Genomic DNA, 25,724 nt, shown 5'->3' on the forward strand with positions numbered 1-25,724 from the left:
AGGGATGCGTGTTTAAATGTATTTATAATATTCTCTTGACACACAGACTCACCTAGCTAGCTAGCTACAGCACCTATCAGCACTGCTTGCATCCGAAGAAGTGGGTATTCACCCACGAAAGCTCATGCTGCAAAACATCTGTTAGTCTATAAGGTGCCACAGGATTCTTTGTAGCACCTATCTAAGTATCTCAGAGGACTCGCTGGCCCAGATCCTCAGTTGGGATAAATTGGCATAGCCTGACTTCAACGGAGGCTATGATGATTTATTCCAACTATATTTTTTTCTATTTGCTGGGTCTTGTCACCTGTGCAGCCAGCTCATTTATCTCTATCTATTATCTTTGATATTTCTTAGGTGCCTATTGCCTTGGTATTGAAATGCCAATATTTACTTAAGTGAAGTTACCCTTTCACTCACTTACCTGCTAAGACCCAAAGTCAAGGTTCTGCATTTCTCCTGCTGCAGCCGAGGCTGGATATTGCAGCTCAGTGATATTTTTATTTATTTTCTTTTGCATTCCCTGACCTGTTTTGAGTATCACTGATGCTATCAGTTAGTATAGGGGACATATGACATCCAGAAGTATGGTCTTGGCAGATTAGCGAAGAAGGGAATAGTTTTCAAATATGTTGTTTCTAAATGTTTCACTTTTGTTTTCTTTCCCCTTTTTGGTAATTTGTAAGTCTTGGCCTGAGACACAGACATGGAATCCAGGTCATTAAAGATCCCATGCACTTTTTTAGGGATAGATTTGTCTTGTGTTTTTAAACAAAATGTCAGGGTTAGCTTTAGAGGTGGCTGCACTCTGGTGGAGGGTGAAGAGATTCCTGCATGCATCCCTTGATTATCTCATGTGCTTGTCTTTGGGGCCTGATCCATAAGGAAGTGAGAATCTACCCTGCAGGTTTTTGGGTGTACAACGCTTTGCGATCATTAGCTGCAAGATGTTATAAAAATCCAAAGTCCTATGTCTACTATTGTGTAATGAATCTGAAACATTTAAGAAAACAAATTTTGCAACTCCATTTTCACACCAAAATGTGTTACGTGGCTGCCTGGAGAACTTAGCCCCAGATGACTGACTCATCATCAGTCATTTGCTATAACAGAAATAAAGTCATTGTAAAAGAACTGTCAGGAGCATCATCTCTTTTGACAAATAAAATCACCTCATTTTCCCTTGACATTTATTTTCCATAAAAGCCTCAGCATTTACAGCATGCCACAGAGTGGGAGGGTATTATCCTGTGTCAATGTTCTATGGTAGTGGCATTAACAAGAACTAAGAGAGCTAAAAGGACAATCTCAGGTTAAAAATGATGGGCCACATATGCCATGCATTTTAAGCAGATTGCAATACATGGAGAATTTTACTTAAAAATCCACAGCACAATATACCACAAAATTAAAAAGGAATCTTGGTCCTATTATTAATAAAGCCTGAGGGTCAGATCCTCACCTGGTATAGGTTAATGTAACTAATGGGTGTAGCACTGAAGTCAATGGAGCTATGTCCACTTACACCAGATCGGATATCAAAGAATTACAACTGAGAGAACTGTTAAGAGCCAATTTGCTTTTACATAACTTGTTTCCTTTTATTAATTTCATTTGACTGGGCAAGGAAAATGAGACTTGTCAATTTCAGTTATTTTCTAGTCACTTTCTATTTCTCAGGCACTAGCACAGTGTTGGCTGCTTGGATTACCAACACTGGCAGAGAATATGTAAACCCAAACAAACAAAAACTGATTTAATTTTAAAACATTAACAATTAGGTTATTGAAAACTGTCTATTCATATTAGATTTTTCTATGAAAAACCTTAATTTTAGTCCTAATCTACATGGTGGTAACCTCTATAACTAATCATACTGTCCAAACGACACTAGATTTTTCATTCGGATGGTGTGGAAGATAAAGGATCAAGGAAAAGAATATAGGAGTTAGGAATAATGCAGCAGAATCTTTGTGCTGGAGTGAACAGGGCTGTAGGCCAAGAACTAAATTCAGCCCTGGTGTAAGTAGGCACCAGGGGCGGCTCTACGGTTTTGGCCGCCCCAAGCAGTCATGCGCGGGAGGCGCCCCGGAGCCGCGGGAGCAGCGGACCTCCCGCGGGCATGACTGCAGAGGGACCGCTGGTCCCGCGTGGCTCGGCTGGACCTCCCGCGGCTGCGGACGATTCGCGGGTCCAGCGGCTCCACTTTAGCTGCCGCAGTCATGCCTGCGGGAGGTCCAGCTGAGCCGCGGGACGAGCGCCCCCTCCGCCCCCTCCGCAGTCATGCCTGCGGCAGGTCCGGTCGTCCCGGGGCTCCGGTGGACCTCCTGCAGGCATGACTGCGGCAGGTCCGCCGGCCCAGCCTGCCGCCCCCCCCCCCGGCCGCAGGGGATGCCCCCTAGATTTTGCCGCCCTAGGCACCAGCTTGTTTTGCTGGTGCCTAGAGCCGCCCCTGGTAGGCACAATTTCCACTCCTGTCAACAGGAATTATACTCATTCACTCCAGGGCTAAATTTGGCCCCAAATCTTCTAGTCCTCAGAAGTCTTCATAATAGCCATTCCCCACCAACATCCAAGAAGGGTATTGTACATCGAATCATAGAAATATAGGACTGGGAGGATACATCATCCAGTCCAGACCGCTGTACTATACATATAACTTTTGTTTGTTTTAACCTAATCTAATGAAAAATACTAGGGACTCTTTACTATTTGACTGGATGGAAAACGGTGAAATTCACATCTGGAGTGACATTCATGCAAGTTTGGAGAACCCACATAAGCCCTCCGCACCACACTACAGCCTGCCATGAGCGTGGGGAGGGAGAGGGGGTGATAGAGATGGCCTGCCAGCAGTGTGGTGTGTGGGATACCTCCATAGCCCCACTCCTGTGGCCTTCCCTACACCAGGCCCAGTTTCCTAAGGCTGTGTGCAAGAGCAGGGAAGTCCATTCACCCATGATGAGCCATGGGGATTATCTGAGGCCTGAGATGTTATTCATGAATTTCACCTGGAAACATGAGGACTAGCATGGAAATGCAAGCTGGAGAGGATTTGCATTTTATAATCCAAGTAATAAAGATGGGAATAAATGAAACCACCTTCAGCTGATTCAGCAACTTCATTTCTTGACCTAAGCTTTTGTACAGTGTGCTTTGGAATGAAAGGCACCATATAAAAGTAAGCTATTAATTCCTAAAACTCCAGGGGCTTACACCAGCCCGCAATAAAAAAAATAGCTTATCTTTACCCTGCACCAAGTCAGAGTGGTGCCATGCTGACAGGATGGCAACATGCTCCTGGATCATTTCTCTGGAAAGTTTTCTGCAAGCTGCAGTTCAGGAGAGGGTTTTTTAACCCTCGTCTGCACTCTCTCTTTCAGGGCAGCGACTTGCATCAGCACAAATGTGGCGTTTTGCCCTTGCTTTAATACCAAGCGAAGGAAATGTGATCTAAATGAAATGTGTGCACAACTGGTTGAAAAAAAATGTACTCATAATATTATCTGTCAAAACAGGAAAAGGTCTCTGGGATGGGGGTTGTGGGGGCCAGTCTTGGGTCCAATACTATTAAACACTTTCATTAATGACTTGTACAATAATGTGGAGACAGCATGCTTATAACATTTGTGGATGACGCCAAGGTGGAAAGTGTTGCTAGCACTTTGCGGGACAGGATTAGAATTCAACATGACTTTCACAAATTGAGAACCGGTCTGAAATCAATAAGATTAAATATAATAAAAATAAGTGTGACGTACTAGGCTTAGGAAGAAAAAAATTAAATGTTATAGTGGATCACAAATTGAATATGCACCAACAACGTGAAGAAGTTGAAAAAAAGGCTAATATAATTCTGGGGTGTATTAACAGCAGTGTCCTATGTAAGCATGGGAGGTAATTGTTCCACTCTACTCAGCAACGATGAGGCCTCAGCTGGAGTACTGTTTCCAGTTTGGGTGACACACTTTAAGACATGTGGTCAGTCCTGGGGCCGGTTTTGTTCAACATCATCATTAATGATCTGGATGATGGGATGGATTGCATCCTCAGCAAAGTCGCAGATTACACTACATTGTGGGGAGGTAGATACACTGGAGAGTAGGGATAGGGTCCAGAGTGGCCTAGACAAATTGGAGGATTGGGCCAAAAGAAATCTGATGAGGTTCAAAAAGGACAAGTGCAGAGTCCTGCACTTAGGATGGAAGAATCCCATGCACTTCTACAGGCTGGGGACTGACTGGTTAAGCGGAAGTTCTGCAGAAAAGGACCTGGGGATTACAGTGGACTAGAAGCTGGATATGAGTCAACAGTGTGCCCTTGTTGCCAAGAAGGCTAATGGCATATTGGGCTGCATTAGTAGGAGCACTGCCAGCAGATCGAGGAAAGTGATTATTCCCCTCTATTTGGCACTAGTGAGGCCACACCTGGAGTATAGCATCCAGTTTTGGGCCCCCCACTACAGAAGGGATGTGGACAAATTGGTGAGAGTCCATCAGAGGGCAACAAAAATGAGTAGGGGGCTGGGGTACATGACTTATGAGGAGAGGCTGAAGGAACTGGGCTTATTTAGTCTGCAGAAGAGAAGAGTGAGGGGGGATTTGATATCAGCCTTCAACTACCTGAAGTGGGGTTCCAAAGAGGATGGATCTAGGCTGTTCTCAGTGGTGGCAGATAACAGAACAGGGAGCAATGGGGGAGGTCTAGGTTGGATATTAGAAAAACTATTTCACTAGGAGGGTGGTGAAGCACTGGAATGGGTTACCTAGGGAGGTGGTAGACTCTCCATCCTTAGAGATTTCTAAGGCCCAGCTTGACAAAGCCCTGGCTGGGATGATTTAGTTGGGGTTGGTCCTGCTTTGAGCACGGGGTTGGACTAGATGACCTTCTGAGGTCTCTTCCAACCCTAATCTTCTATGATTCTAAGAAAGTTGAGGACAAACTTGAGTTGAGAAAAAGTCCAGAGGAGAGCAACAAAAATGATAAAAGGTTTAGAAAACCTGACCTATGAGGAAGAGTTTAAAAAAAAAACTGGACATGTTTTAATTTTGAGAAAAGAAGAAGGAGGGGGAACCTGATAACAGTTTTCAAATATATTAATGGCTGTTATAAAGAGGATGGTGATCAATTGTTCTCTATGTCCACTGAAGGTAGGACTAGAAATAATAGTCTTAATGTGCAGCAAAGGAGATTTAAGTTAGACCTTAGGAAAAACTTTCTAACTGTAAGGGCAGTTAAACTCTGGAATAGGTTTCCAAGGGAAGTTGTGGAATCCCCATCATTGGAGAGTTTTAAGAACAGGTTAGTTAAACACTTGTCAGGGAGTCTAGGTTTACTTGGTCCTGCATTAGTGAAGTGGGCTGGACTAGATGACCTCTTGTGGTCCCTTCTAGACCTACATTTCTATGATGCTTTGATGGATGCAATTGGTGGTTCACCATGGAAAAGAGCCTCATTTTTCTTTCTAGGAAAAAAAAAAGTCTAGTTTTTCTGTCTGGTAGGGAAAGACAATTTAGCCCTCTTGAAGCAGAGAGAAAGCTGATGTTTATGGTTATTATACAAACTTGGGAAAACTACAAAGCCCTTCAAATAAATATTCCCAAGAAATACAGCTCTCCTGGGGGTATAAACAAAGCCAACAGTGGGGATGTGGGTAACATATACACCTAATTCAGATGATGTGTCTCTCCAACCAGCTGCAGAATAAATGCATTTTCACTAATGCAGCATGGTTTATCAACTGCAATATTGCCTGCTTCTTACTATCTCCTGGGACACTCCTTGAACATATTGAGTCAAAATTCCCTGATATCAGTGAGCAAAAGACCTGGTAAATATTTCAGTTAAGCCATGTGGGAATGAATGCACTGTTCAGTGGCTGCTGAACAAGAATAGAGAGAGATAGGAATCTCAGTTACACTCTCCAACACAAAAAGCCCAAGCACCTTCTGCAAGTCAATGGCCATCAGCAGTGCTGACTTTAGATCAAACTTGTAGAAAGGTCACGGTAACCCATACTAGCGGCCGTGTATGCTCGTTAAAAAAAGTGGTGGGGAAAATTTCTCGCTCCCTGTATCTATTTCTCCTTTAAGTCACCCAACCAGCCTACATTCTACACTGTCTGTGGGGAACTGAGCACCTGAAATGGATATTTTCACCTGAAAGAATCAGTCTGTTAAATAGCTGACTGTGTGTGGTCCAGAGAACTGGTATGGAAGTAAATTTGTTTCATTTCAATATAATTTTATCTGCCATTTTTTCCTGGAAATAGGCCTTTAAATATCAGGCAAGGTCAGTGAATGATCTAGTCTGTATCAGGCCCCAGGATTATCTAGAGTAATACGTGTATCCTTTCCATCTGCCATTCTTGACTCTAAGTGAAACTAACTGTAAATATGTTCCATATTTTGAAATGTAATTGAAAAAGCATTAGGATTAATTCATGGCAACCTTATGAACATCAAAGTCTTTATTTCCATTTCTCCATGAGTTTTAAGCTGCATGAAGTAGTCTACTCTTTGCATATATTTCACATGTGCAAGCCTCTCTTCTCATCACTGGGAGTAAAAGGTTGAGAGATGTACTATTCAATAGGATAGTTAATTACATACAAATAGAATTATTTTTAAACAAGATTGTGTGTCTATTTTTAATTAGAGAATTAAAAACTATTTCACTGAAGAGTTATAGAGTCAGAGGCCTTTTAAACCTTTGAGCATGACATCCGCATGACTCCTATTAATAGTCATCAGAGTACATGAATCTCTTCCACTGCAAGAGAAGACATCTCACTACATTTTCTTTTAATGCACCTCAACTATTATTTATTTGTATTAAGAGAGCATCTGCAATGCGCCAAGCTCTGTCTAAACACATAGGAAGCTGCAAACGAATACCAATATTACTAATAAACACAGTGGGATAGGATAACCTCAGCCCTGGTATAAGTTGATGCAACTTCACTGACTTCAAGGCTGAATTTGGCTCATTGATTTCTGTCAAACAGCACAAGTAATGGAGACCTCAAATTATACCACTCTTGAGCATCTTATCTGAGATAGGCAATGTTCAGAAAGTGCCAAGCATGAGCAGGCTATGGGTGTTTCCTTAAAAAACAAAAAAAGTGATGATAGTTCTGGTATTTAACTTTAAAGCTGGTCCTTGGGAAGCCTTAACTAATACTGTGGTGTTTAGGATCTTCCAAACAGCACTTTATTTTTAATAACCTCTTGCTCTACAATCCATGGAATCTGTGGCCAGAGAGATGTATTCTTTGGCATCCCTGCAGTCATTATGATCAAGGCATCACATTAAAAAATCAAAATTAGATCAATAAAGAGGAAATGTAGCCACTGATAAAATTTTACATTTTAATCTCAGTGTATGAAACTACTAGTAAAATATATCCTGGCTAAAGCACCTTCTACCATACAAACCTGTGCATCTCCGGCACAGAAGGTTGAAGGAGAAAAGTATACTCTCCTTACAAGATGAGTTATTGCAGTGGCCAAGGGATATGCATCAGTCCAAAAGATTAGAACAGGACCCTGAGGTGACAATTCAGCAACACTGGTTAGCGCACACAGAATTTACGCGCATTTGCACAGGACTTCAGCCTGAGGATTGTGCAGCCTTCGTCACACATTTCTCCATGAAGCTCAGTTGGATAGTGGGGTTTGGATAAGATTAATGCTAAACATGCATTTTTAAAAATGCTTTAATTGATTTTTAAACCAGAAAATAAGTTAGAATGTCATTGCGTTTTTTAAATAAGGAAAAGGAATCGCATCACCTGTAAAGAGTCTGGTATGTCTAAGTTTGCTGCTTACAGATGCTATAGCACTAAGAATTGTCTTCAGAACTTAGAGCCTGACCAAAGCCCCTTGAAGTTTATGGAAGCCTATCCATTGATTTTAGTGGACTTTGGAGCAGGTCCTATGTGAACTCAATGGAAACCAGTTTCTGCTCGGTTGTAAATAATGATTCAATAACCCAAGGACAACTTTAGACTACATACATTAAACTTTATTTTGGTTAACATTCAACGGTGAAATTCTTCTCCTTGTCCAGCCTTAAAAAACAAGTGAAAACTGGTTTGCAATTTCTGATGCTCGGCTCCAAAGTTTCACCAGCCATGTTAACTTTCATTGGTTTCATGGTTCCCACCCAAAAACTCAAGAATGCAGATTTTCATTACAAAAACTTTGGGCCCAATCCTGCCAACATTTACACATCAGTAATTTTACTCATTTGTGTAGTTCCATTTAATTTAACATGAGTAAAATTATTTGCAGGCTGGTTTCCAGGATTATTATTATTTGTATTATTGTCTGGCTAGGGTGTGATACACCAGGTGTCCATTAAGCCGTTTTTCTTTTCAAATACAGCTCATCACTTCATCTGCAATGAGAACCCTGTTCTAAGTGATCTTTCAGAAAACTGCATTGTACTAAACACAGTAGCGTCCTTTGAACTCAGAGTCTTTTGCTATTGGCAATTTTAGATAAGATAAACCGCTAACATCTTTTGAACACAGAATATTAAACCTCAAAAGCTAGCAAATGTATTTTTCTAGCTGTTCCCTTCCTCTGTTACAAAGTGGATGTATTTCTAACAAACAATCACTATTGTGTCATTGTAGGAAGAAAGCCAAGTAACTAGGCAATTAAACCAGTAATAAAATAATTTATGTAACAGATTATACATTGTACACACCCAGGCTCTTGCTATGCCTTGAAACAGATCCTGAAGTCACAGGCTAGAGAAGAGTAATTGCTTATTTAAAATAATAATACTTGGCACTTGTACAGCACCTTTCAGCCAAAAATCTCAATGTTATCCTAACTGTATAGGTGGGGAAACTGTGGTACTGAAATTATGGGCAGATTCTGATACCCTTATTCACCTAGTGAGTAGCATCTTACTCCTTGAGTGACCCTCTTAAGTCACAGGAATGCCTGAGAAGTAAGGTATTTGTGTAAATGTATCAGTACCTGGCCTTTGGTACCTTGCTCAAGGTCATGCAGTCAATCAGATGCAGGACTTTGCCTAAGACTCAGTTGCCTGACTCCTGTTCTAACCACTGGATCGTCCTGCTTCTCAATAAAATAATAAAACCTCAGCAAATAATCCCAAACACCACAGTAACTATGTTCCTCTGTGCACAATCACCACTTGGCCTTTATTCCCACTATCCTGAAGCCCCCCAAATACAAACAGGCATATCCACTGTTTTTGAGGAGTAGGGGAATCCCTTCCCAAGGCTCCCTGCCTGGAAAAGCTTGGGCATTGCTTTTAGATGTCCTGAACTAGATCTCTCTATTTTAAAGCTTTCCTCCCCCTTCTGCGTTCATTGCATAACCATGGCAAGCTTTCTCCACTTTCAGCCTCCAGATCCGTGGAGAGTATATAAAGAACATCGCAAATTGGATCCGAGCTGGTTGCCTAGCTAACACCTTCGGAGTGAACGTAACGAACAATTGCACAGATTTAGCCCTACACTTCTTTTTTTAAATGGGTTTGCTTTGTTTTTCAAACTTCTCTCTGAGCACTTTGCCAGCCCTCTGCTGCTCTCCCAGGGCCATATGCTGCCTGGAGCCCCAGGCCTGGAGTGAAGACCCTTAGCTAAAGCTTTGGGCACAACTACAGTACATGCAGTCTTTGCAGTCTGTTTTTTGTTACGTCTGGGGAGGCTCTTAGTCACCAGCCAGCGATCTCCAGTGAGCAGCCGAGTTTTATGGCCAAACTGCAGGGATTGCTGCTTTTTAAACAGGGACGGAACTATCCCGGGCCTGTGAAATGCCATTAACTTTAGAGATTGCCTCCAATTTAGACCAAGTGCCCTAGAGATAAGCCTTCCCCAGACATCCTGTTAACGGGCTTCCCACTTGATTAACCCGGGACGCTGCTGCTCAGCTGGTGCAATAGTGATAAAAGTAGGGCACCTTGTGACAAACTCTCCAATCGAGACCCACTTTCCCTGCCAGACAGAGATCCGCAGCCCACGAACTCAGGGCGTCCTTGGCAAAGGGGGATAATGACACATAAGTAAAGACCCTGGAGCCCCTGCCCCGTCCTTACCTGATACACCTGTGCTGCTGGGTGCACAGCAGAACCAAGGGCGGTAAAATCCAGGTGAGAAATTCCATTTTAGTCCCAGGCATTAGACAGTGGCAAGCAAAACCCTGGTTCTCCTGCTGTCCTGGAAGCGCCGAGGAGGCTGCTGTAGCGTTACCATCCCTGCTGTGGTAAGTTGAGGCTCAGTTTGAAGCAGTGTTGTTGCTCAGCAGCAGCCCCCACAATCTCTACAGCCGCCGAGAGACATGCAGGCAGGGCGAGATGGGGAGCAGGGTCAGCCCTCCTGGTCTCCTCTGCTGCGCCCCGTTCCCTGCCTCATACCAAGGACAGGAAAAGTGGCATCCCGGCTTGACAGCTGCCCCTTTGTGCCATCCCCACTCGCTGCTGCTTTTCAGAGGCTTCTTCCCAGCAGATCTTCCACCGTGCAAAGCTGGTTGCCGAAAATAACCTCTGAAATTACAGATTTGATCATAGCACGCGCAGGAGGAAGCGAACTACAAATGCTCATCAGCTCCTAGAAGTGCCCCTGTGTAAAAACCAAAACTAAACACAACGATTGAATCCAGTCTTAGGACACAGGAGGACACGTCCCTGGAGCAGCAACCAGTCCAGGGGCTGCTCGGAGTGAGATTAATGCACGTTTTAGCCGGAGAAAGCGTGGGTAAACTGCAAGAGTTTGTGTGTGTGCGCGCAGCACGTTCCCTCCCCCTCCTACCTCTGCACCGCTCCCTGCACAACTCCAGAGGCAACAGCAGCAAGCGCCTGCCCTCTGCAGCACGGAGACTGGAGGAGGGAAATGAGCAGGGCAGTTGCAGGGGCTTTAAACAAGTCACACACAGAAAGCACTAGCAAGAGCATGGGCGGCAGAGCCAGCGTTAGACAAACTTCTTCCTCATCTCTGGCAGGGCTAGGGGGCTGCTTCCCTGAGATGAAACATGTTGGGTTACTACATTCATAGGCATGACGCGGCTCTTACAAGACTCCGGACCGTGACTGCCCCAGGGCTGAGTTCTCAGATGGCAAGAGCTCTCTACGGTCACTGAAAGCCACAGTTCAAACCTGCTCCTGCAAACTCTCGGGGGCCCCTCTTTGCTGTTAAAGGGGGTTGACCCAGTAGAGCGGTCTGCTGGGGGGACATTGTCCAAGATGCAGTTGGGAAGTTTGGTCCTCACTGGCTCTCTTCGCAGGGCAAACTCGGATGTCAGGTATGAAAGTCCGCGTTTTCTCCGCCGCACCTCTCCTCCGCTGGACGGTTTGGCTGTCGGAAGAAGCAGCACTATGGAGGGAACGTTTTAAAGAACATGTATCAGTAAGCACTAGAAGGCAGGAAGGAACAGAATATCCAGATACTTTATTCCGATATTTTCCCAAAGGACGAAGGATGTACTGGGGAGAAGGTTTTTCTATATTCTTGCTCGTACCATTCAGTACTAATATTTTATATAGAAAGCAAGAGAGGGAAGTAAAACAATAGCCCTGAAGGGACTGAGGATAATATCCACCCATCCATCCATGCACCCGCATATGTGTCTGAAGTGTGTGTATAGACGGGTATTGTATATTAAAATAAGCAAGGGAGGACGTATGTAGGACTAACGTAGCTTTCGATTTTCTTTCTATTCCCCCTCCCCCGCGCACCTCCCTCCCTCCATTTGGATTGTCATTCTCTGCAGCTAATGCATACTGGGAAAGAAAACACCTAAATTTACACTCTAATGCTTAACTGCGTTGCTTTGGCTGCTTTTAAAAAGATCTTGAAAGCTGTTTATGATGGGGAGGAGAAATCAAAACATTCTTTTATGTAATCTACAGAGTAAGATTTCGCATCAGTTAATACATCTGGGTATGGAATAAACACAGATTTACATCTTTCAGACGTTCATTTTTTCTATATTTTTTCTTGTCTTTACATATGCTTGCCTACCTACCTGCGGTTAGTACTCTTAGATTCTGCTTCTCTCCAAGGCTAGACAGTTACCATCTACTTATTTTACTAGTAAAACAGGCACACAGTTACAATTATATCTCCTAAGAACACACCTGTTACAATATCAAAGAACAGTAAATAAGTTATATAGTAAAAATGTATACATGTGTAAGAAGATTATTGGAATCATGTTCTCTAAAAGGATGAATGCTGTTATGAACTGTTTTTTTTAAATAGACAATTTCCTGTATAAAATCTTAAAATACACAATAGCGAGGAGCCCTCTAAAGGAATTGTTGTTGAAATAATAAAGTAGTGTGTCTTTGTGCACCAACTACACTCAGAACAGCTAACCTCTTTTGGGCACCCTCAACCCAGTTAAAATAAGCTTTGTTGACTGTGGCTGGGCCACTAATGGAAGTATAGCATTTACACACAGGAAATTGTTTACTTGCATCTCTTAATCGTTCTGGCTATTTCTTTTTCCCATTTCTCTTGCCTCCAAAATGCACCACTGTTGCCAAAACAGGATGGGCCAGATTAATCCCTGTCATAAACCACTGATCTCCCAATAGCTTTAATGGAGTTGCACCATGGATGTATTTAGCTACATCATTTCAGTGTTCTGGTCTTTTAAACAAGCTCTAATGCTACAAACTGATCTCTAGGAGTGGACCCTTGCTTATGTTCAGAGCCCATTAATTGCATTTGGGATCTAGATGGGGGTAATGGTCCACTGGCAGAGATCAGCGTACAGGATGAGGGCTTTAAACTGTAGAATGTATCCTGTGTGTTTGCAAGCAGCTTACTAATATCACCCTGAATAAGCAAAATATTTTACAAGCTAGGAAGTGCTTTTATCATTAAGATAGGGCAATTAGATTTTGTGCCTGGGATGAAAAATTCTCATGACAAATTTTGCAAGGCTGATTTAGCCGCCAGTGTACGTCTATGCCTTGAAGAAGAAAAGTCCTGATCTAAGTCCCACTCCTGCAAAACTCTAAGCATGTGCAAAACTTTACTCGTGTGAGTAGTTTTCATTGAGTTAATGGGGCCTTGCACTTTGCATAACTATGATTTTGAAGAAGGGCAGATACCAGCTCATACAGCCTGCTGTTTAGTCACAGTTCCACACAAATTCTTACTTAGGCAGATGAGATTTTTGAGTATATTTTTCCCCACTCAGCATTAATAATGCCTATTAGAAGTAGGGGAAACATGGAAACTAGAATAATAATTATATATAATGCATTGTATTTCTACAATACCTACCACAATATCCTAGGCCCTTTACTGTTAATGACAGATTAGATGACTTAAAAGATAGAAGATTAAAACACATAAAATCAGCATTAAAACCACAGTATAAAATAAAAGCAAGCCCCCAAATCTTTCTCATCTAATCCTCTAGAAAATAATTAAAGTTCTCTCTTAGCCACTGGGTTGGAGCTGTCACATTCTTACAAAGATGGCCCATGACACAATCTTTTTTAAGCAGTTTTGTCACCCTACTAAAGTGCTACCTCTCTCAAACTCTGTGGCAGCAAGCACCAACTTATGATAATATCCATTGTATGGATTTGACCTTGCATGCAGAATTCAGATGGCTCAGAGACTGGATCAGATTAAGATACTACACTTGATAAACCCAAACTGTGACTTCCAGTTTGGAGTCTCATAGGGCTCCCCTTTCATGGTTACTTGTTACTGTGTATGTAAAGCCACTGGAGAATTGATAGAAGAATTTAGTCTGAAATATTACTAGTATGTTGCTCATATTCAGAGCTACACTTCCATCCCATCAGGTGACTATTCTACTGCCTGATTGAGACTGCAGAATAGATGTGAGCTTGTTGGTTGAAGCTCAGCCCTTGTAAGAGTGATGTATTACATCAAGACACTCTTGGAAGAAACATCTGGATGATCTTGTTTATTTAGTGTCTGCTTTCTCTGAAGCAGGTGAACAGAGTTCACAACTTGGAAGCTATTTTTCACCAAAAGCTGAACGGGGAAAACCCATATTTCAGCAGTGTTCATGATTTTTCATCTGCAAATTGCAGCCTTTTCCTGACCATAATGATCCATGTCTTTGTGATTGCTGCTGTAAAGTGTGGAGTCTGTGCTCAAATAAAGGAGATGATATAGGAGAAATGCATCCAATAATTGTATAAGAAAATCATCATAGACCTCTATGATCTGAAAATTTCAAGAGTATATCTAGAAGAGGTCATGCTGTTTAAATTTTTTTAAGTTGCATCTGTATTATCATATACTCCTAATGGATCATTTTCAAAGAATAACAGGTGATTTTATGGCCATCACTCAGGCAGGCACATCTAATTGTCTGATAAGATTTCTAGAGGCAAAAATGCACCACACAGATAATTAGTTTCATTCTCCCATGACTCTACATGAACAGCTAGTGAAAGACTCTGTTGTGGCAAGTCTCCAAATGTCTCTAGATATATAAAAATAGGAGTGTGTGTAATTTTATATATGAGGAGATATCAATAACAATTTCACAAGAGAAATATTTAGATCATTTTGGATGCTACACAGGGCTCATCCCTAGTTCTGTAGTCAGGTCCCATCAACAAGAATTCTGTATTCTATCTACCAGTACTTCAGCCACTATGGATGTTTCCTCCACCTGGAAGATGGGTGAGAAATCTTAAGAAATAAGCAATGTGGCAAGAGCCTGAACAATAGATGGTTTTTCTCTTTGAAAACAAGTGGTCAGGATATTGAATGATTCCTCACCTAATGAAATCATTTTGGTTTATTCTGCATGATGGCGCTATAAAGCTCATATCAAAATAATCAAGGATTAGATATAAAGGTATCTATCAGCTCTAAGTTGCTGAACTGTTGGCCCCTGTCTTCATTCTGTCAGCCTTGATTTCCTGCCTGTCCACTTCTCCCATACCATTCTCATAGCCTGGGAAAACTCCTTGACACAACTGTAGTTGTCATGTTATCCTCCTTAAAACCCACCTCTGCTGTGAGGCCTATAAATCACCATGCCTGCCTGGCTTGGTTAGGCAAGTAGGACACACACTTTCATTATCAAACCCTATTTATTTTATCTCCTCTCTCTCCCACCATTTGTCTACCTGCGGCATCCTGTCTGACACCTAGACTATAAGATCTTGGGCAGGGTCTGTCATCTTTGTTGTTTGTCTGTACAGTGCCTTAACACAATGGGGTCCTGATCATTGACTGGGGTTCTTAGAAGTTACAGTAATAAAATAATTAATAATAAAGATCTTTTCCCACTGACATTATACATTAGGCTTCTTTCCCTGAAGAATACAACACAATTTCATTGTGTAAAGGATCAACAAACTTCATCCTTAAACACTGTAGTTATCTTTGAAAAGAGACACCTGTATTTAAGCTCCAAACTAGTTCCAAAGACCAAACTCATGGTCATGCAGGAAATAGCAAGAGAAAGTTCAATATATAGGAGACTGGCTTGTGAGGTTGAGTGACATTTTCCTGCCGTGGAATAATTCTCTATGTCCTTATGGCCTGCAGTAATAAAAGAAACTAGTGATGAGGATGACTTTTAGGAAGAAGAATGCAGAAAGCAACTGTCTGTCCCAGAAGAGTAGCAATAGGGTACCGAATCTTTCACTTCTAGGTCACCAGCTGGAACTGAACTCAGGCTGGTGAAGTCATTATTAACAGAAGGCTGTTTCGTGACCCATGTGTTGAACCCCACTGTATGCCCCCTTTCTAGCAGCCTCAGCAAAGAGGCCACTGCCAAGGAGTGAATGACTATGGGGAGCACACTAGCAGGTGGCAACACGTTGAAAGCTAGTACTGCCACTGCCCATGCTGAACCTGTTGTGTGGATAGCAAACTTCAGTCTTAGGGCTTCGAATCCTGCACTCTTCTCCAGTCTAAATTCATTAAAAACTTTTCACTGGGGACTGAACAGTGCATCGGGCAAGGCTGTCAAGGAGGAAGGGGGGGTACTGCCCCATTACGATTCCCCCAACTCCAGGGGGAATTGCCTAAATGTCAATACAGCTGGAGCTATCTTAGCTTTCCTGCAGAGCCGCTCTGTGCTGTGGTTGTCCTCTATCCCCCTCACCTTTGTGATTCCAAAGGGACTGTGCTACCAGGGAAATAGAAGGGAGCAGGGAGCTCAGGAGCCAGTGTGGAAACCCAGAGATGATCTCTGCAGAAATAGCACCACCTCCAGAGAAACTTGGGGGACTGTAATGGGGTCAGAACCCACCTCTTGTGAGCAGCCCCCTGGTCGAGTGCATGTGCCTGCAGTTCCTCACTCTGTGGTAACAGAATAGCACCTGCCTCTCGCAAGTGCCTCCTCCCCCAGTCAATGGTTTCTTCAGCAGATCTCTAGTGACTGAGCCCTCCAGTCAAGTCAGACCCACAGTCTGTAGGTAGTACAAAAACCCCTTCTGGGCTATACAGTCTTTACTTTGTCCAGGCCCTGGTAGGGGACTGTACCCCCAGGGCTTCTTCCCTGGAAACACTGTCTTCCTGCAGGCCTCCTGGGGCTTGCTCAGTCCCAGCAACCAGCCAGGAGCTCCTTCTTAGCTTCCCCAGCCCCTGCCTGCACTGAGCTGTCCATGGTCCTGCTGTTTTTTCAGCCAGCCAGGAACCCAGTCCTTTCTCTTCTAGCTAAAGGTAGCAACTGCCTGACTCTGGGCTTGTCTACACTGACTGGGGGTTCCACGAGCGGCGATCAGTGCATTAGCAATCCATCTAGTGAAGACCCGCTAAATCAACCACAGATCACTCTCCCGTCGACTCCTGTACTGCACCGGATAGAGAAGAGTAGGGGGAGTCGATGGGAGAGCATCTCCAGTTGACATCGCGTAGCATGGTCCCCGGGGTAAGTAGATCTAAGCTACATAGATATGAGTTACGCTATTCACATAACTCAAATTGTGTAGCTTAGATCGAATTTCCCCTGTAGTGTAGACAAAACTTCAGTCTCTGCTCTGCTGCTCCTTTTCACATGGTCCTCTGGGCCCCTGACTGGCTGCTCCCCTTGTAGCCACTCTAGGCTGCTTGGAGGACTTTTCTTCTGATCCTCTCTAGGATAGAGTGTGGCAGGACCCTGAGGCCTCCAGCAGGGAGCCTCTGCACCTAGTCCACCCTGTCAGAAGGACCCATCACTTATGGCGGTAGAACCTGCTCCTTCTTTGATGGGAAAACAATCACTATATAAAAGTTTTTATACTAAAGACCTACCTTCCCTCAGTTTAAGAATCACTCAGGGTATGTACACAGCAAAGAAAAGCCTGCAGCTGGCTCACGCCACCCCAACTTAGGCTCGCAGGGCTTTAGCTGTGGGGCTGTTTCATTGCTATGTAAACTTCTGGGCTAGAGCCAGGGCTCTAGGATCCTGCAGAGTGGGAGGGTCCAGAGCCTGGACTTCAGCCTGAGTCCAGAAATCTACACAGCAATGTAACAGCCCCCCAGCTGAAGCCCTGCAAGTCAGAATTATCTGGCACAAGCCAGCAGTGGATTTTTCTTTGCTGTGTAGACATACCTTCAGGGGCTTATGCATGAGATAGGCATCTGGACCCTCAAGGAAGGCAGCAGTGTGCATGCTCAGAGGCAGAAACTTAGGCACCGAGGGAACTTTTACCCTGAAAATGTAGGCACCAAGTGAGTTTAGGTGCCTCCAGTGTTCGGTGGGAGCTTTGTGGATCACAGCAGAGCCCAAAACTAGGACTTAGGTGCTTAAATTGTGTGTTAAGGCATCTAAGTATCTATGTGGATTGGGACCTTAATGCCTAAACCATGCAATACTGTTTTATAAGTGACAATACATAAGTGAGGTTGAGGCAGGCATAATCTACTGAACATTTCTCTAACTTTATATATAGTTCAGTCCACAGATGTTTTTTACTTCATGCAATCAGAAGCATTAATACTTTACCTGATCTATGATCCCACTACTACTTATCTGTTTATAAATTCTCTGCCTTTCTCTCTAGAATCATCCAGTTTTGCCCTCATTCAAGATACATTTTCTGATAATAGTGATGAGTCTTTACATTGTGCCAGTATCTAGCTTTAAGAAATTTCCAAAGTTGATCCATATTACAGAACATGTGTGGTCTGGGATGCTGGTCTATCTAATCTGACACCCACCACAATGCAAGAATCTAGACTCTTTCATTAGTGCCAAATCTTCCTGCCTAAAAGGTAGAAATCTCCACATGAGCTGCCGTCACCTTGGAAACATCCAGAAAAAAAAAGCTATCCATATAAGGAAGCACATTATTTAACCATGCAGCAAACTGCACTGTCAATTCTAATGAGTCAGAAATTCAAATGTTATGAGATAGGTCCCCCCTACATCTTAACCCTTTATAAATGATGATGATGGTGATGTGTATAAGACAAAGGTAGACAAACTGGATAGGTCCCTGCTCTGAGGAAACGTATCTAAATTAAACACAATGCAATCAATGACAATAAATAAAGAGTGAGGGGATGGGAGGACAAAGAATCCAAGACAGCATCCTCCTGACCCTGTGTGCCATGCAGCCTCAATCTCCTCAGCGTGCAGGGTCAGGGAGGCTGTTACTGGCATAGAGGATGACATGAAAAGAGGGCATAAATCACCTTTAGGAAGAAGAGACATAGGGAGCATCAAGGTGAGCTGAATTTGCATAGCAGCAAGTACAGATGAGATGCAGGGGCAGATCTGTGTGTGGCACTGGAAAGGATGAGCCTGAATGACAAGGGAGGATATTGGAAGGCAACAGAGGGTCTCAAGCACAGGGTGGAGGGTGGGCTGAAGTGATGGGGTGGTTTAGTGATTAGGGCAATGCTCTGGGACTCAGGTTCAATTCCTTATTCTCCCACAGACTCCCTTTGTGACCTTGGACAAGACACTTGGCCTCTCTGTGCATCAGGTCCTTCTCTGTAAAATGGGGATAATAGCACTTCCCTACCTGACAGGGTTGTTCTGGTGGTCAATACAGCAAAGACTGAGTCACTCAGAATAGGCTATATAAATATCTGAGATAGAGGGTTGAGGACAGTGACTTTAACGGTAGAGAGACCTGCAGGTGCAATGTGAGAACTCAAGAAGCCAAGCAGGAGGAGGTTTGAGTAATTAAGTAGAGATCTTGCTGCTCCACCACTTCCCTATGACTGCATGTGTCTGGAGAACTGAAAGATCTCTTAACAGACCTAATAAAACCCCTTCCCAACAGATGGAAAGCCATCTTCCCAGGTTCAATTATTCCTTCAATTATTTAAAAATCCAAGAGCTCCTCTAATAATAGACACACTTTCTAAAGCTCTTAGGAAATTTACTAACCTTAATTAACAATATGTATGTGCATTCTCCAACTTCTGCATCTTTCTGCTAAATTGTCTATGGTCTCTAATTAATGTTTCAGTTTGAGCCTGGAGAGTAGTAATTTTCTTTGTTGTCTTTTCTTCTCTGAGCTTTTCTGGTGGATCTGTCACTTTTTCCTGTGCCTAAACTCTAGTTTCAGTTCAATGTGAATAGCATCTAGTTTATACTCCATTCTATTAAAGAAGCAAGCCTAGTGACGCTAATGAAGCTTCTCTAGGTTTAACATTAGAGCAAAGAGAATGGCAGGATCTCCATGTATGCACACACGTCCTCCTCCAAAGCTGCCAAAGTGCAAGTCTCTATGGCCTCAATTCTGCAGCTATCCACATATTAACTGTTTGCAAGATCCAGAACCATATTACATATCTAAAACCCAACATTCATAAGTCTCCTGCAACCAGGGACTAGAATGGGATCAGTGAAAAAAACTCTATATCCATTACAATGCCAAGAATTCTCAAATTGTGGGATCCCAGTGCAACAGGACCAGAAGGGCCACAACCGCCTTCTCTTTTTGTATGACCACATGGGAGAAGGTGCTACTGAAACTTTTTGTTGCTGTAATATGGGGTCATGATATGTAAAAGGTTGAGAACAGCTATCTCCCCATATCAATTTAACTGCTGCTGTAATCAATCCCGCTGCACTTTCCTTAAACCAGACAACTTACATATTCCCAAAACCATCATCATGTTTGAGGGCAAATATGATTTTTAATATCCAATATTAGTAGTTAATTGTTTGATTTCTATATCTTTACTCACATTAAGTAGCAGCATGTTTTGGGAGTAGATCCATTGATTTCAGTAGCGCTACTCACTAAGTAGGAAGGCATGAGATCAAGCAGAGGTTTACTAAACACGTTTTATAGATAATCAAAAATTTGGAAACAATGAAGTGACCTTATTGAACTGCTCCATCTCAATACTGTTGAAACATTATAATACAATAGAAAAATATAATACCTATTATATAAATGTAGAATAATAAAATCAATTGTTTATAATATAAAAGTCTAAACAAAACGAGAAAATCAAACTGAAATACTCCATTTTAATTTCAAGTCATTTCAAATGTTTCCTTAAAAAAAAAGTCACTGAAATTGACACATTCCCACAAAACATTTCAATTAAACTGCATTTTTTGACTGAAAACTTGGTGACAGAACAGTTTTCCACAATCTCTAATGGTCTGGCTTTTTTAAAGTACCCTCATACTAGTCCTATTAGTTCTGGAGAGCTCTGCTTTCTCACTAGGATGAAAAAAAAAAAAAAAAAAAAGATACCACACTATGTCCCTGCTTTACAGCTGACCCATAGGCCCCCACCACCTACCAGCAACATGGGCTGGGCTGAACACAGTTCTCAGTACCCATTAACACCGCATCAGACTCAGCCCAAGGAATCTTTACAAATGTTACATGACTTTTTGTTCCAATTCAGAATGAAAACAAGTGTCTAAATATCTATATTTCCCACTGAATGGAAATTCCATTTTCTGACCAGCTCTAATCATTACTCTTCTAGGGCTGCTCCAGGGATTAGGCAATAAAGCACTGCTCCTTTTTTAGAGCTTGTGGCAAAGTTATGATTCTGCCATTATTTTTGAGCAAGGACATGGTTAAATTTAAGGCCTTGAGCTCATGTTTCTTTACTGTTAAAAATACAAGTGGCCCCATTATTTTCTTTTTTATGAAATATTAGTCAGATAACATTTGAATCTGGCCTTGAACAAATGCTTATAAAAATATCTTGACAATTGCATCCAAGTGAAGAACTATATTACAATGTGCATTACCATATAGACTTATTCTTCCTAATGTTTAATTGAGAAGAAACCTGCTTGGACATCTTTGCTATATCAAAAGCAGCTTGTTCTGTCTTTCATCTGTACACCCTCTGATTAGTTCTGCCTGTGTAGCAAGACTCCTCTAACCTACTATCATGGTTGCTTATTACTAAGCTTTTATATGCCAATATTGAGTTGCTTAAGATTCATACAGGAAGCAATATGCACAGAGTCATAGCAGTTCATAATTAACAAAATGTATAGATTCCTCTGTAGTTACTAGATCCCATCATAGAATACCCTGATCTTATACTCTGCAGATTTATGTATTTACTCAGCTTTATGGACTGCCAAGATTTCATAATATGTAAAATTAACCATATGCACAAGTCTTCAAAGGACTGGGGCCTATATCCTAAACTATAAGATCTTTGAGGCAGGAACCATGCCTGGTTTAGTGTTTATATATCACCTAACATACTCTAGGTGCTACTGGAAACAAATGCTATAATTAAGGTGTACATGTGAAGGGACTCAGTCTTTCTTGCCTATCCTCAGGCTCATCAGATGCACACTTGACCTTTAAGACCTTGCTCTCCTAGCCCTTCAATTCAGCTCCCACTGAAGTCCCTATATCATCTTCCTCCTGGTCCTGATAGTAGAAGACTAGAGAGTCCAGACTTCCTCTAGCTGGTAGATTGCCAGAGAAGGTATACCTACTTTAGCAGGCAGGCTCCCCCCCTAGACAGCCTGACTCCAATCCTCTATGACTTTATAGTCTTACTCCTTTAGTAACTTCCCACCCCTAAGCTGCTGAGACAAGGTACTCCTCAGCCTCTTTAGCACCCAACCCCTTCTAACTGGGTTGCAGCCTCTTGTCAACAGTGGTGCTGGTCAGCCAATTAGCCACAGGTGGGGAGATAGCTACTCTATCCCTTAATCCTTAGCAGCTCTGACAGAATGGGTTTTATGCACCCTATCACAATATACCACCACCAGCAGCTGTAAAAACACTTGAAAATTGCCTTAAATAAATACTTGCAGTTGGATACTGCTTGCATATTACAAGCACTGAGGTTATTTCCTGTAATATGAATAGGGAACTACAAGGAAGTATTGCATCCAGTGAGGTAACCGTATCAATTTATTTTAGGTAAATATGAGAAATTCACCAGCAACCATTGTATGAAACAATGGGCCATATCTGCCCTTCAATTTCTAAGCATAACTCCCTGTTTTATTTAAATGCAGAGTTGTGCTTAAAAATGACACAATATTTTTATGTCTAAGTCAATTATAATGGAATGCCTTTGAATACCTATTAAAGACATAACTAAATACAAAAGTTTCAACATGGTTTCTTGATCCAATTACCAAACAGGTCTGAGTAGAGGCATGAAACATCTGTAAAGCTCCATTCCTTACACACCTGTAAATATTTGTTTCTGACAAGTGAATCTGCAGTTTCTGTGGAATTATAGATCACTTGGGTTTTGAGCCAAAAATAATAGATATTTAGGGTGAGTTTAGATCTTAACTGTCTTTTACTTAGTTAACCTAATTTGATCATAGGTTCTCGCCATTTGGAGCTGGAAAGGATACATACCTCTTTGGTGGGCAGAGCTAAATTCTCTCCACTGAATGGACAGTGACTGACAGATGTTCACAGATTCAGCAATACCTCCAGGAGACAAAGTATTCAGACACTGAGTGGCATTTTATGAAATGTAATGACTTAGTTATTACTTCCTTTGTTATTCAAATAATTAACATGTCATCTAATTACTTTTTTACTAACAATAATTTTGCTATGTTCTTGTAGCTATTGTTAAGGTGCTAGAAAACATCTCAAAAATCTACAGTTTATGCTGAAAGGAGAGGAAGGATTTGCAATATAAGTGACATGTTATACGGGGTAGCATGATCAGCACTCATGATGTGCTGTAATAGCCTTTCATTAGACATTAAGGGCAAAATCCTATTGTCAGATTTGTATATGCTTATCTCTGAAAACATAATAAAGATAAGTACATAAAATACAATTAAGAGAGGTCTGTTCTGGGCTGGAGCTCTGGATTTTTTAGTACTTCAAAATGTGTATATTCTAGTACGAATCTGCATAACTTCCACATTGTAGAAAGGGTTGTGGATTCCTCAGAACGAGCGTTTTTCCATCATAAAGCCACCATTAAGTGGCTTAAAAACTGCAAACTTATGGGAAGAATGAATGATAGAACCCAGCGTAACACATATATGTACCCGGCACAACAGACACATCACAGCATAACCTAGTTTCATACAAGCAGAACAAAACCTCAGATCAGATTGCAGGATTGGGGTTTAAGGCCTTGACTTTCAAGAAAGCATATACCACATTCTTAACTTTAAGTACACATTGGGACTTAAGCAAATGCTTAAAATTAAGCACAGATTTTAAGTGCTTTCCTAAAGCCACACTTAAATGAGTAGTCTGAGTGCAGAGGGAGTTTTAAATGGTGAAATATGCATGTTTGGGGAGCTGACAGAGGTGCACTTTACACCTTTAGATTTCTCTAGACTAGACAGAGACTTACCTGAAATTGGCATATAAATACAGGAGCACCATAGGTGGGACAATCCACTTTAAATATCATAGCAGGTGCCCAAACACCACACTTACAGAGTTGATACAGCTTAAATCCTATAGGAAGGGGAAGTTAGATAGTAAAGCCATACAAAGAGAAAAGAAGAAGTTAGCCAGTACAACCAGCTTGTAAAGATAAGGCCATAGAGTTTGGTCTGCTACTCACGCTGTGCTGATGATCACAGTCTCCAGGTGGATATATATCATTGGTTGATGCCAATCTGAAATTGAGAAAGGAGCCATTCTTATGCATCCCCAGCATGGGTCTCACTACAGAACTTTGACTATTTTATTAGTCTTTTGCTACTTTTCATATTCTTCTATATCATTAACTATCAAAATGTTGTTATATGTTTATATTTTCTACAGTGCCCTTTACCATGTATCCAAAAGTTAGTTTAAGTATTAAAGCAGTGTGCATTTCAGGTAATTACCTATTACCACAGAAACTGTGCAATATATGGAACAATACAGACCAGATACCATTTTCTAAGGGAAGGCAGGTAAATTATATCTAGTGGCATATTAATAAACAGCCTGCATAAAGAAAGTAACTCAGATGTGAATGTATAAAGCACTGGGTCAGTATTTATAGATTAGCAATTTAACTCATGTTTTATAAGAGCACTTTATTTCACACCATATATGAACTAAATAGTACATTCAATGTAATTGTCTATGTATTTTTAAGTGGCAGTTTTCAGTGTTTTTTTTTTTAATAAATGCTAGAAATATGTTCAATACAAATGAACATTGTGACACAGGAGCTTATATTTAACTGACAATTTTTGGGACCAGATCCTCAGATGATGCAAATCTATGTTGTCCACTGACATCAGAGCTATTCTGATTTATATCAGCTGAGTATCTGACCCACATTTTGTAATTCTGGGTTATTTATCTGGGTGCAATTTAGAACCAAGGATTTGCTGATAATGGATTTATTTTGTGCTTTTCAGTGTAGGATACACATTGTGTGTGTTACAGAATAAGATAAAATATACTGGAGAAATTATACAATTTGATTATATGTTGAGTATCCTCAGATGTGTCTGTTGAGAACACTTTAGCTACATCAATCTTAGTTGAGTTAACAGAAGGCTAAAAATAATTTGTTGGGAAAATTCCTAATGTTTTAATTTTAGTTTTAAACTGCATTAGAAGCCCCACTAAGCTCTGGATCCTAAAGCACCTAAAACAAGTGAGATCTTTAACCACACAAGTCCAGCATGTATTTGCAGGTACTGCATACCTCAGAAGACCATTTCAGTTTAAACTATAAAGAATAGTTTGAATATGGTGGCTAACTGTATGCAGACTTAAAATCTATTCTCACAAAGCTATTCATATCTATTTGGGGGGAGGGGAGGAGAGAAACACATTACCTATGATTGCTTTCAATTTGCTGTAATGACTGTATCCACGTATCTTTAGTAAACAGGGCTTTTAAATTGAAACAAGGCAGATAATGTATTGTGCAATGATTAAAATGGCACTTTAGGACAAGCACTCAGCTATGAATAAAACTGTCCCTCCATATTTTCGCAATCAATAATATCCTGTAAATTGTTTGTTATGCCTTAAATTAAATACAATTTTGATAGTACACAAAGTCTCCATTCTTCTGAAGCACTGAACTAAATTCTCCTCTTAGTTACACTGGTACAATATTACTGAAGTGTAACTGTGAGCTGTGTTTGGCTCATAGCTTTTTTAATTGTACTCAGGCAAAAAGAGTGAACGTTCTCTTGTTACGGGCAGATAAAATAAGCAGCAGATGTTAAGCTGAGGCCCTGATTCTACAAATACTTATGCTTGAAATCAGTGATACTATTCACATGAATGAATTTACTCTCATGCACAGGTATTTGCAAAATAGCAGCCCTACTCTTTTTTTATTATTTCCCATTTCACAGATGAACAATTTTAGGAGAGAGAAGTTCCAAGGT

The 25,724-nt window shown here is 41.5% G+C and overlaps 2 protein-coding genes across 14 annotated transcripts in view; one reads left to right on the top strand and one right to left on the bottom strand.

Moving 5' to 3' along the window:
• The window catches only part of GABRD (gamma-aminobutyric acid type A receptor subunit delta), a 68,554-nt gene that overhangs the window by 15,952 nt on the left and 26,878 nt on the right, over positions 1-25,724 (bottom strand). For 2 of the 13 annotated variants that reach the window (XM_039509152.1, XM_039509154.1), the window contains 3 exons: positions 23,942-23,996; positions 22,759-22,833; positions 10,081-11,335 (listed from right to left, as the gene is read on the bottom strand). In XM_039509152.1, the coding sequence (XP_039365086.1) occupies positions 10,081-10,163 (83 nt within the window). In that variant the 5' untranslated portion in view covers positions 10,164-11,335; positions 22,759-22,833; positions 23,942-23,996. The other 11 variants (XM_039509156.1, XM_039509160.1, XM_039509157.1 and 8 more) reach the window with 10 other exon arrangements.
• The window catches only part of CFAP74 (cilia and flagella associated protein 74), a 97,620-nt gene continuing 96,858 nt past the window's right edge, over positions 24,963-25,724 (top strand). Inside the window, exon 1 of the mRNA XM_039509131.1 lies at positions 24,963-25,016. Coding sequence (XP_039365065.1) covers positions 25,005-25,016 — 12 coding nt within the window. The 5' untranslated portion in view covers positions 24,963-25,004. The remainder of the gene's footprint in view (positions 25,017-25,724) is intronic.

This window comes from Mauremys reevesii, linkage group 21 (genome assembly GCF_016161935.1).
Source record: "Mauremys reevesii isolate NIE-2019 linkage group 21, ASM1616193v1, whole genome shotgun sequence".
Classification (NCBI taxonomy): domain Eukaryota; kingdom Metazoa; phylum Chordata; order Testudines; family Geoemydidae; genus Mauremys; species Mauremys reevesii.